Consider the following 12,946-nt stretch of genomic DNA (forward strand, 5'->3'; position numbering starts at 1 on the left):
GATAATTTTCCATAAGTAGGCCTGACTCCCTTTTTTTCCTTTTGTTGTAACCTCCCCCCGTAACCATGGTAACCCGAGGAGGGCCGCTCACTGCGGCGCTGGCCTAAAGGGGCCTGTGATCCACCAATCACACGTTCAGCTCGCCTCTTCTGGTCCAGAGCATCTGTCGCTCCCTCTGTCAGTTCGAAGCGCACCACCGTTTTGAATTTCTCTGATTATCGCAAAACTCTCTTTGTCTCTCGTCTGAAAGTTGATGGCGTCGGAAATTACCCATAATTCGGTGGTGTTATTCATCCCGAGCAGTGGCAGAATGTGAAAGCTGAGGGCCTGGCAGCGTGTCTCCTCTGTCGTGTGATATTTCAGCCGGCCCTGCCAGGGTTTTCCCACCAAAAAATAACATGCTATGGGCGCGACCCTCACGGACTTTTATTGTCAAAATACAGCGGGGAGCGTGTCCCAGGGATTTTCCATATGCTCCGAACTCACGACTAGTATTTGTTTACTCATCTGTGTAGAGCAGCTCCTCCGCTAAAGGAAGTGTTTATTTATCCCAGTATCACTCACGTGTTATGTTTTAAAAGCGGAATAATGTTGTTTTGCTGCCAACTATTCCTAACTATAGTAAATGTATTATTGTCACAGTCATTGCCGCAAAGCTCGCTAGATATTTTAGAGATTATTTCCATGTGCTGTAAATTTCCTAAAAAGAGGCGCATGCGATATTTGAATGTGGAGACTCTCTTCTTGGTGAATGTGTTCATACAATAAACGGAAAGAACAGAAAACATGCTGTCAGTTTGGGTCTTTCCATGAGAATGAGGCAGTAATATTGACAGAAAAATATAGAATAAAACCACATTTTATTAGAATTCATTTTCAAACCCGGGTTTTGTAAAACATATCCAGTCTTAATGTTCTCTTTTCAGTTGATCTACGCTTTCAGCAACAGCTGTGGGTGGTCCCTCCAAGATAAATAATCAGATAAAATACCCCCGCAGGTGTAGCAGTGAGCTGAGATCGAACGTAGAACCTGGATTCACTAGTTACGCTGCACGTTAACCTCAACTCTCTAGTCTCACTGCTCACACAGATAGCGATCGCGATCCAGCTCTTTATGTAGATTTGCCCAGCGCTTGGCTGCTACCTCGCTGTGGTGGGGCTTAGCTACGAAATGGGATTTCGCTGGGAAGAAGCAGTGGGGGTGGGCTTCTCCCGCTCAGCTGACTGCAGCGTGTCTGCGGAGGGGTGAGAGGTGGAAAGACAGGGGGTGTCCCCAATACTAAAGGAGAAGCCCCTAATCCCCTGTTAAAGTGTCCCCGCTGATGTTAGGGGAGGGGGACCCGCTGGTCCGCCCCCGGCCCCCGAAATAGCGTCTGGTGTTATTGTTGCTGTTGTTCCAGTGGTCTCATTCATTTAGATCCTCCCTGGCTGAAGCCATGCGACCAGGTAGAGCCTGGACGTACTGTGCAGCCCCAGCACTCACACTCCTCTTTGTTGGGGAGGGAGGGGGGGGAAAAAAAAGCTGATAAGCAGGATGACAATAAAGAGCAGACATTGTGGGAGACAGGGAGAGTGAGCTAGAGAGAGTGAGAGGGAGGGAAAGAGGGCGAGTGGGTGGGATAACAAGGGAGGGCCTAGTGATGGTGGTGGTGGTGCGAGGAGGGGGTGGCATTTTAGCAAAAGTATTTGTTTCAGCTGCTATTTTCAGTTTGGCCCCTCTCCCTGGTTGCAACCTTGGATATCACGGTGACACCCCCACCCACCCACCCATCCTCAGAGTAAATGAAGGTGAGGAAGAAGAGGAGGGAGGCAGAGTGGGAGGGAGAAGCCTCGGCTATTATGGTAAGTCAGGGTCCTCTTCCGGCGTCCTCCCTGTTGTGAGGTGCTTTCTGGGGCATGGGCCAGCTTCTGCAAGGCAGAAGGGATTTACCCTTGTTGACACATTTAAAAATAAAAAAAAAATAAAAAAACAACACAACGAGGGGATTGGAAAGGAGGGAGGGAGGGAGGGAGGCAGCAGAGGGGATTTGGCGTGTGTCCTTTATGCAAGCGTGAAAGACGGTGCTTTGTTTACTCACCAGCGCAGATTTATCCCCTCGTCTTCTTTCTTCCCGAGAGCCTCTTCTTTTAACCTCATACTTCACCCTCCCTCCATCCTCCTGCTTCATGTAAAGGGCTTCGACCACGCGGAGGAAGTAGCTGCTGCGTCTCACTAACTCAACGGTTAGCGTTTGTTGGGGTGCTTTGATTTTTTTTTTTTTTTTTTTCCCACCCCCCTCCAAGCTCTGTCACTTGAGCCAGTTGCACCTTGCTCTTTGCTCTGAGTGGGATGGATGTTCAGGAAGCTGAGGTGAAGACAGAGCAGCTAACTGACTGAAGCGATGACTGGTTGGCTGTTTGACTGCTTGGCTGCCTGGCCACTCTGAGCTCAGGTTTCACTCTTTGCCGTTCGGCGGCGAGGAAAGAAAGAGGGAGAGTGAACATGGCCGTGGAAGAGGGTGCTGCCTCCCTAACACAAGTGAGTAAGGTCTGACGTTAGGCTTTATTCTCGTTTTCTAATTCGGCCGTCGTCCCGATCGCGACTCTCTCTGAGGTTGTTGTTGTGAACGCAGCGGTCGCAAAACCACTAGAATGATGTGGATTCTGTGATGTGTACGTGAGTATAGAAAGTCAGCTGATCTGCTGCAAATAGATGAAGAGTGGCTGAAGCATGTGCATGATAGGTGTTCGCTCGTACACACGCACATCCAAAATGGACCAAGTTGTCATTCGAGCAGGTCAGATGTTTTTTGTTTTTTTTCCCCTTCAAGGAAACACTTTGAGATTTTGGAAAGTAGACGTGTGATGACTTGAGATCTTCCGGGAGACAGATGATATTCATTTGTGTTGTCAGAACAAAGCTGGCTTTCTTTTTATGCTCCCTGACTTAATGCTGAGTCAACCATCTTCCTTGCTGTAGGTTCATATTTTGCTTGGAGGCAGCAATTGTCTGCACATCAGCTCCTCACAAGAAAGCAAACAAATACCTCTTGTGCTTGTAACAGGCGGAAAGAAAGTGAAAGATGAAGCTTTTGTAGAACTAGATACCAGGAAGTCATTTACTCTCATGCCCATTCATTCATTCATTCGTATACTCCCTCATCGTTTCCCACTCATCATTTCTCTTAATGGACTTTCGGTAGAATGACACATTACACCACTTGTTTCCTATTTGCCGTCGCCGTAAAATATGTGCTGAAGGATCTTGTTTACAGCAAACGCTATGAGAGATGTGAAACAGGTGTTGATGCACGGTACATACAGGACGAGTCCTACAGTGCAGTCCTACAGAAATCTGAGGAAATTACTCATATAGATTACCATTCATAGCTTTGCCAATAAGATGCTTTGGAGCCATACATCTGAAAGCCTTAATAATGACTTTCTGGTGTGTTGATGGTGAAATGGAAGTATTTATTCATCAATAACTTCATTATATTTAGACCCAAGAGGGAAATTTATGAGGGTAGTTGAGAGGAATGGATGTGGTGGTTGCTGGGAGGAAGTTCTTTGGCACCGGCGGATGTTGTGGTCTGGGACTTGACGCCCCTGGCTTTGTGCTGGTGGACCCGTGGAGCTCTGTGAGTTCTGTGCTGTCAGGAGAGAAGGGGATAAAGTTAAACAATACAGCCTCGGCTGCTCTGGCTCTCCTCTTCTAAGCTCCCTCAGTTCACACAGAGCCCTCGGCAGTGACATCAACATGCGTCTGTGTTTCCGCACACATGCGTCTGTTTGTATGCGTGCGAACGACGTCCAGAAAAAACGTGTAAATGAATGTATTTTTTCTCGTAGGTGATTGAAATGCTGCGCAAGTTACTGTTTTGTTGCGAGCTCTGTGCAAAACTGACATCATCGTAGTCTGGCGGGCCGGGGATATCAGTCTTTATGCTACTAAATATCCTTTATCCATACAGACTATCACGGTGTTGATGTCATGAGGAGAAAGAGCGCCAAATACAGATTCAGCAGAGATGAAAACAAACTGCTTCAAAACATTTTCAACCTTCACAAATGAAAGAAGAAAGGAAGAAAAATCTGACTCCTCAGCTTTTACTTAAGATCACAACAGATGCAGGGACCTGATTCAATACCCGATATTCATATTATACTTTACTGTGCATGTGACTTAAGAAACCATTCATCTTTTTTTGTTTTTTTTGTGAGGATGGAGTCAAACTCTTTCTTTAACCGTGCCATCATTATTTAAATGTTCAGCTGTGTGTGTGGCTCCTCTTTTGTCCAGATCATTGTGGATCAATAGCAGTCATCCGCATGCAGCACACAAACAGGGCTAAGTGTTAAGTGGCAATCAAATGCGCTTTCCTTCCTTTCATATTGTCTTTTTTGAGTGAGGTCCATTTATAGGGAAAGCACTCAGCACTCGAAGCCTGCTCTTAATTTGTATGTCGTATTGAATTATGACACTACTTCACAGCATAAAGGAGAGAACGCAACAAGTAAAAAGGCTGCTAATCTCTAATTAATCATGATGTGGTCCAACTTGCTACAAAATGAGAATCCGTCTCCAGTCTCCAGTAATTGTTGATCCGGCTGGTGCATCGGCCAGTATAAGCTCATTGAGCACGTATCAGTGTCAGCATATACAGGATGTTTGCCAGTTGAGGACAGAGGGAACAGGAGATATTTGAAACCTTCATAATACCCGCCTCAAAAATCCTGTGTTGCGTCGGATGCATTACGACTTTTTGTCAATGGAGCAGACTGAGCCTTAATGGTTTGCCGAAAGATTTTCACTGATAACGAAGCAGGTGCAGTGATGTGATCAAACCGACACATCGCGGCTCTTCAGATAGCAACACAAAGCGGCGCTCTGCCTTTCAAACAGCATCCGCAGGCACCAGCCGGTGTCCAGAGGGCATTTTTAATTACAGCTCAGATGCTTCATTTTCACTTTTACTACAGAGAAATTGCTCGCATGTTTTCACGTTTTAAGACTATAAGTGGGAATGACGGTTTAATTTTCAGCCTTTCATGTCATCACTTGTGTCAGATTTTCATTTTGCTCTCTCTCATCCTCTCCCCTCTATCTTAACATTAGATTAATGCTTTCCTTCAGGCTTAACCTAGTCTTTAATGGCCCCGTTTTCTTTGAACCTCTGATCTGCGGCGGCTTAATGATATTTCTCTTACTAATCTCTCGCCCCGTTCTGTGTAATACTTCATTCGCCAAGGCTCCACGGCGGACGTAGATGGGATGTGGATGGCGGGCGGGACATGTTGGTCACTGCTTTTCACTGCAGGTGGGGATAAACCGGCAAGAGCAATAATGTGGATATAGATGACGCCTTATTGGGCAGGAGAAGAAGACGGAGGAGGAGCAAAGAACACTGTGTGAAATGTGAAGTACCATTACAAGATAGATGTGAATTAAATCGCCCAAAGGCCTTATTGCTGTACATTTGTTTGACTTGTATAGTATTGGATGGTCACCACCTAGTCGCTGCATGCCGCCTCGTCTGCAGAAGTTGTGACCTGTACGTTTCCATGCCAGAGGTTTAAGAGCGGTCACGCATTCAGTTTCACTCAACAAAGCCCGAGAGTCGAGGGTCACACACACACAGACGTGCTATACACACCGCGCTTCACATACCAGTTATGTTGTGTAAGCATCGCGACAACTGTTGGCCATTCATACGTGCACAGAGACACACACGAGCTGTGAGAGGCACACAAACTCTGATGCACTGCAACCATGGTGAAGCTCATAATAATAATGCACATTTAAGAATGAAAAATGTTTGTTTGCAAGCTCTGTGAGTACAACATGATATGCACCTTAAGAGATAGAAAATAGATAGAAAAATAAAAATAAGTTTAGCATCATGCATAAAAAATTATGATGCTAATGCAACTATTCTAGGGTTAGTGATCTTTTAAATATGCTATTTTTTTTTCTGGTAAGAAGCACTTTGCAACTGCTATGCCAAATGAAAAAACAAAATAAAATAACAGAAAAGGAATGAGGGAAGATTGGGAAACTTAATGCGATTGTGTTTCTCACTGTAAGGACATTTTCCTTCCTGTAGCCTGTCACTGTGGATCATTTTGAAACCACAAAACACACGTAGCATGGCGGATCTTGGATCGCAGAAAATGGTACCGGAAACTTACTTCAGTGAAAGTGTTGAGGTGTGACCCTGTGGCGGCTGCTGGCAGCGCTATTACTGGACTGGAGCCAAAGGGTTTCTAGCAGGTCACCACGAAGGTCGCTTATTCTTGGTATCCATGTTCACGACCGGCCAGTAGAAGGAGTCGGCCTTTAGACTTCAGACTTCACTCATCTCTCTGCACCACTTCCACTGCCACACTGTTTCTAGAACTTTGTGGAACAAAGTAACTGAGGATTCAAGGTGCTGCTTTGTGTGTTTACATGTCAATGTCTATTTCCCAGAACCTCAAACGTCGAAGATCGTTCTGCAGCTGTCACCTCTCACTCACTGACACACACTGAGGAAGCATCAGTTTCAAGGAAAAAAAAAAAGTTTCTTCTGTCTTTCCATGGCTCAGTGTTTGTCGTTCAGTGATCATGCTGGATCAGACTCTGTACCAGTACCTCTTCCTGTACCATGGCCTTTCTCAAGGCCACGAGAGCAAAGATATTCGTGGTCCAGTGCAATCAAGCGGTCCTCTGGGGGTTGAGGGTATGGAAAAAGGAAGAAGACATTTCTAGATGTTGGCAGATTAAATCCAGAGATATGAGTTTTAGCTCAACGGTCTCCCGTAATCCGGAAACTGCTCGGTTTCCAGTTAACACTGCTTCATTTGCCATTTATTTGTTAGTCTGCACATGAGCACACAAATATTTTCCACTTCCAGCTTTGTGCGCGGCTATCAGTGGAACAATCTGATGCTGGATGTCTTGTTCACCCACATTTTGGCTTTGGGTCAGATCCTTCTGCGCTTGTGACGAGTTATTTCTGGACAAAGCCTAGCGGAGGGGAGGCGGAGAGTATGATGTTGGATAACCGTACAGTTTGGCCCTGCTGAGTTTAAGTGTCTCTGGACGTGGAGGCTAAATTTAGCAGGTCTGGGCTTTTGATAATTCAGGGGAATTTGGGTTTTGAGCCGCTGTTGTGAAGCGACGTATCACAGCCTCTCTCCCTCCTGCTCTCAGAGGCTCCGGCGCTGACTTTTACAAATTGCTTTTTGCAAGTCTGCTTCGAAGACGGGAGACAAAATGTGCCGAGTGCGCTGCGTGTCATTTTGTGTCAAACATATTGTCCTCAGAGCTAACATGAGCTCAAAACAGGAACACCACCTTCATCTATTCCTCCCTCCTTCCAGCCTTCTCCATCGGTTTCTCTTTTCCACTCTCATCCTTCTTTCGATCTCCCCCTCCTTCCCACCCCTTCCTCCCTCCCCTTCCCCCTTCCCCTCCCGTGCACCCACACATTTATTATGGGGGCAAAAACATGCCTGCCTCATCATTTTATTTTGGTGTGCAAAGCTCTATTTCTGTAGTGAAATAAGGGACAGCCATGCAGAGTAGAGGATGCTCCGCTTCTCATAGCACAGCGACGTAGACTCACAATAGCTCCAGTGGTGGCTACAGAAGAGACGTCTGTGGAAAGGAGGAGGTCTCTGTGGCAGCTGTGAAGGACCACCCGGTCACTGAACTTCCTCCACAGGGGAATCAGAGACATTTGGATTTAACAAAGCTGGAATAACAGTCTGCTGGGATCGGGGTGGATGGCGGAGGATGATGTGAATCGCTGGGATGTTATTCTGCGTCTCTGCTGGCTTTCCCATGGATTTACTTTTGTGTCCTCGTGGTTTTTAACACCACTGACTGTTTAGTGTGACAATGAAGCAGTTGTATTTGCGGATATCGGCTTTGTTTTTCCCGCTGTTAAGGTGTTTTTGGATTTTCTGAGAAATTATGACAGAGTTCTACTTGGTACAGTACTGCATGTGCCTTTGTTCTCCAGTGTGCCTAACTGTAACAGCTTGATACTCTGATGCGATAACATGTCCGGCGTCTGACCTGAAAACCTTACCTATTTTCTCTGTTGTTTTTCTTTTTTTTCTCTCTCGCTCTCTTTGTTTCCTGCTCTCCAGTCTGACAGTAATGCCAGTTACCTGCGAGCAGCCCGGGCAGGAAACCTTGAAAAGGTCCTTGACTACCTCAAGTCTGGGGTTGAGATAAACATTTGCAATCAGGTAAGACTCTTGTTAAGAAACTTTACTAGGGTTTAAGAAACTCAAATAAGTCTTTTTTCAAACATAAACATACTTTCCCTGTACCGCCCCACCACCTAGATGAATATCTTAAATACATTATGATTTTAATCCACTACTCTAACCTTTCTTTTCTCATAGTGCATCCTGAGCTCCATCAACTCCTCTAAATATGTTTTTCTTTCTGCAGAATGGTCTGAACGCTCTTCATCTAGCCTCCAAGGAGGGGCACGTAGAGGTTGTTGCTGAGCTGCTGAAGCTCGGAGCGACTGTGGATGCAGCCACAAAGGTAAGACCCACACCAATCACAGCCTCCAGTGACGTTCCAGAGGACTATATTTGGATTCAAAACATGGCTGCTCTGTAGGACAGAACAGCACGCAGCTACAGCAACTGCTGCTGCTAAATGTTCTGCCTTTGTTGGGATTTAATACCTGATCAATATTTAATTACCCCCCTGCCAGGGTTGCTGCTGCAAATTTAGCAGAAACGTGTTATATTTTACATACTGTACAAAAATAATGTCGAGACAATGTGTCTTTGTTGGCAGCACCTTTATTCTCATGCTGAAAAGAACTGAAAATATTGATAAGCTGTATATTTGCCCAGAAGGCTTTCAGTTCCGTTCAGTCGTCTGGTTCAGCGTCTCTGCCCGAGGCCACATTCCTACTGCTGACATAAACATAGGACACTTCAATGAAATATTCAAGATCAAGAAGAAAATCGTCCCAATTAAAATCTCTCTGTTGTGACCCGGGGATGCTCAGGGATTAGGTTGGGATCCATCGCCTGCACCCTAACGCCTACCATTTCACGCAGCCAGCCGAGGCAGTGCCGTGGAGGACGCCCAGATTTAGTAACACGGAGGGGTTCATTTAAACTGTGTGGCTGAGAGTTAATTGCGTGTCCGCCCCTCTAACGCTTTGCTGCTTTTGTTGTGGGAGAATTAAACAAGAGGCCTTGTCCTCGGTTCATTAGCCCTTTAGCGGCTCTGTAACAAACGCTATCCTTGAAGCTTTCAGTGTTGAGAGGTGCTTATTTAACTCGGTTGTAATTGTGGGTACTGTAGTTTGTGCTCTTTTAGTGTAGATTTAGTGTAGCTGTATGGCTGGAATTACACTGAGCTACTCGAAAATGCTCCCATTGTGCGATGTTGTCTACTAGAAATTACATACACATAATTTGTTTTTGCCAAATATGTTTAAGGGTAATGTAATAGACACTTCGTTTCAAAGAAGGAATTCCTTAACCACAACCTTTCTCTACTGTAATTTCTTTATAAATATAAAATAATCCCACTTGGGCAGATTGAGCAACGCAAATAAGAAGAACCTGCCAGTGAGCACTTTGCAGATATGGCCGCATGTTGTTGTGGTGGGCGTTCGTAAGTTTAGACTTGCAAAATGTTGCAGTCAGCATCTCTTCAGGTAGTCGTGTTTCCTGGGGGACAAAGGAAAGTGTTGCGCAACTGTTAAATGTTGCTATAGATCTGAAATCTGTACTGCTTCAAACCAAGGATAGACTTACACATGACTGTTTGATCCCTATAGACTTATGTGCATGCACATAATTCCCTAAATGTTAGTCATGAGGCAGGATTTTAAAACAACTGTAACAATTGGTGTTACCCGTGGAAATATGTGTAGCGAGTTTCAAATATAAAGTAACCTGTCAACCATGATAATTGCTAAACAAGCTGTTGTTTCCAGCTACATATATATACTAAAAAGCCTTGTCGTATTAATCTGCCTTGTGCCTCAGATACAGCTATCTGATTTCCCTGCCACACTATACAGTACACGGTGCTATTGTGTTACACTTTGTGACTAATAAGCCTCCGTATCGCGGGGCCAAGAGAGAGGTTGTGGGTTGACTCTGCCGTCACAGTGACCTGTACAGGTTCATAAACGGCCTCTGACTTTATTTAAGGCTCATTCATGTGCAGGACATGGGGATCGGAAGCGACACATTGTTGGCAGTGCAAGCAGGGGGATGCCAGAGCTGGAACGCCAGCAGTAGGAACATGTGATTGGTGCGAGGGGATTCAGGGGGGCACATGGATTTTGGCGTGGATATATATATACCTATGCAGACTGTAGTGGCGGCCGATCGCACTCACACACACACACACACAAGCAGGGCGGTCGGACAGGTGGGCCTGAGCTTAACACACATTCTTGTCGTTGTCCCATCTAATCCAGAAAGGAAACACTGCTCTGCACATAGCCTCGCTGGCTGGCCAGACGGAAGTCGTCAAAGAGTTGGTCACCAACGGAGCCAATGTCAACGCACAATCTCAGGTGGGATATGCACGCACAAGTGTACCCGGTGTCAGAATGACAGTAAAGTCCTTCTGGTGTGAAACAACGTAAATGTAATTAGTGTTGACGACGCCGCTGTGCCGTGACGTCAGTGACATTGAGGGAATCACTGAGTGGAAAGAGCTTCACTGACAGAGCCTGGCACCGCGCCAACTAGGCCTCTGCCTCTCAAGGAACCTGCTGTCCTTGCTTTTTACATTTAACTGTAGACCAAGGTGAGAGGAAAGATTTCAAACACCACAGTTCTCTCTGGCGTCATCAAATCTCAGAAAACAAATCAGGCTCGTGTCTTTGCATTCAGTGCCTCCTTTTAGTTGGATACTTATCACTTTCAAGATAAAGGCAAAAGAATTGACCACAGTAAAGCAGTGATCAGTAGACCGTAGTGAAGTTTATTCTTGTTTTGTTGTTTCTTGTACAGAATGGCTTCACTCCTCTGTACATGGCAGCCCAGGAGAATCACCTGGAGGTGGTGCGATTCCTTCTGGAGAACAGCGCCAGTCAGAGTATGGCCACAGAGGTACTGTACACGCCTGTGTTTCTGTCATCACCTGAATGTTCGTGTGCGTATCTGTCCACCTCTCTCCACTCATACAGTAACAGTATGTCTCCATGCATTTCCTCTGCCTCATGTGTGGTCTTAACATCTGTTGTACTAACCACCTTCATCTCCTCCTCTGTCTCCTGCCCCTCTCTCCTCCTTCCCACTTCGCTCACTCCACCTCTGTCTCCGCCTGTGTCTTCATCTCTCTGTCCTTTTGTCACTGTTTTATCCTTTCTGTCTCACATTCTCGCTCTCTGTCTTTCCGCCCTCCTCCTACTCTGTCTGCCCGTTTTTTTCCTCCCCCACCCCTCCTCTCCTCCCCCCCCCCCCCCCCCCCCCCCCCCCCCTCCCTCTCCCCGTCTCCTCGTGAGGGACTAGGCAGCGCTTCATTGATTGGTAGTGTATGGTGGTGGAGGCAGAGTGACCTTGAGCGGGTCACAGATGAGGTCCTCTCCTCCACGGCTGCTCCTGCTGCTGCTGTTACAGCTCTGATTTACGTTGCTCGGCCTGTGGAACCCATACACACGCATACATGCCAGTCACCGCACGTACACACACACGCACGCCGACATAAATAGCTGATAGGGCTAATGCAATACCTAATCCAGTCTACAGCCCATTGGTTTACATCTATGGGCTACAGGGTAGAAAGCGGGACGCCCTTTGGGACGTGCACACTGGCAAAATATGTTCCGCACACACACACAGATCCGCGTATCATTCAAACAAGATACGATTGTGCACATTCTCACACATATTTGGACAAGCTGTACAGGAATGTAGCAAGGAGCTTTCAGCTGAATTATGCATCATATGGGTAATGTGTGTGGGAGAGAAGGCAGATGTGAGCCTTCCACCACATCCTCCCGTTACGTAACTTGTGGTGGAGAGGCATGGGAATACAGAGAAAATGTACAGTAACTTCTGAGTTCATCTCTGGCTTGTTTTTCTTTTAATCGCACTTAAAATACAACCACGTTCGACAGGTTTTCTAGCTTAATTGATAACGGCGATAAGAAAGATCACATTTACACAGCTAGTCGCGTGTGCCGTCTTGCATCAGCTCCACAATCCATTTGCGCCGCCCGTGGTGCGTAACCGATTCTTCTCTCCACCTCATGTGCAGGATGGCTTCACCCCTCTGGCGGTGGCCCTCCAGCAGGGCCATGACCAGGTGGTCTCCCTGCTACTGGAGAACGATACAAAGGGCAAGGTACGCCTGCCTGCCCTGCACATCGCTGCTCGCAAGGACGACACCAAGGCCGCGGCCCTGCTCCTGCAAAACGACCACAACGCAGACGTCGAGTCCAAGGTGAGGAGCAGCGTCGGTGCAGTCCGTCCCTGGTGGTCGCTCTTCCGCTGTTTTGTTTTATTATATATTTATCTCTATTGATGACTTATGGTTTCTTTATCAGTCTTCATTTCTTGCTACTTATTTTTCTTCTCGTTTGAATTCGTTTTAGTGCTTTTTTTGGCAGAAAGTGAGAAAGAGCATTAGTGCATTTTTGTTTGTATACGTATGATCACATTATTAAAATTAGCTTTTTGGATAAGAGGTGCAAGAAAACTTTGAATCCAGTCTTATCTACACAGACCAACGTCTGCCACTTTTCTGCCATAATCAGTTTTGTCCCGAGCTCCTTGTCTCCTCTCTGCTCCTCCACCTCACGTCAGTGGAGGTTCCTTTTCTGTTTTGTTTTGTTTTTTCTCACTAACTACCCATTCTCTCCTCTCTTGGCTGACTCTGTAGATGATGGTGAATAGAGCAACAGAGGTACACCTCTACTCTGTACATTATGTAGTCCCTTCATCGCAGTTCATAAAATCTCTGAAAACAACAACG

At 46.2% G+C, this 12,946-nt stretch overlaps 1 protein-coding gene across 38 annotated transcripts in view; it reads left to right on the forward strand.

Annotated features, from left to right (window-relative positions):
- Nucleotides 1–12,946, forward strand: part of LOC125018712 (ankyrin-3-like) — a 113,737-nt gene that overhangs the window by 49,887 nt on the left and 50,904 nt on the right. For 36 of the 38 annotated variants that reach the window (XM_047602852.1, XM_047602858.1, XM_047602863.1 and 33 more), the window contains exons 2-6: nucleotides 8,119–8,220; nucleotides 8,429–8,527; nucleotides 10,440–10,538; nucleotides 10,981–11,079; nucleotides 12,230–12,415. In XM_047602852.1, coding sequence (XP_047458808.1) covers nucleotides 8,119–8,220; nucleotides 8,429–8,527; nucleotides 10,440–10,538; nucleotides 10,981–11,079; nucleotides 12,230–12,415 — 585 coding nt within the window. Of the gene's footprint in view, nucleotides 1–2,328; nucleotides 2,519–7,624; nucleotides 7,958–8,118; nucleotides 8,221–8,428; nucleotides 8,528–10,439; nucleotides 10,539–10,980; nucleotides 11,080–12,229; nucleotides 12,416–12,946 lie in introns of those variants that run through there. The other 2 variants (XM_047602856.1, XM_047602857.1) reach the window with 2 other exon arrangements.

Source organism: Mugil cephalus, chromosome 13 (assembly GCF_022458985.1).
Source record: "Mugil cephalus isolate CIBA_MC_2020 chromosome 13, CIBA_Mcephalus_1.1, whole genome shotgun sequence".
Classification (NCBI taxonomy): Eukaryota; Metazoa; Chordata; class Actinopteri; order Mugiliformes; family Mugilidae; genus Mugil; species Mugil cephalus.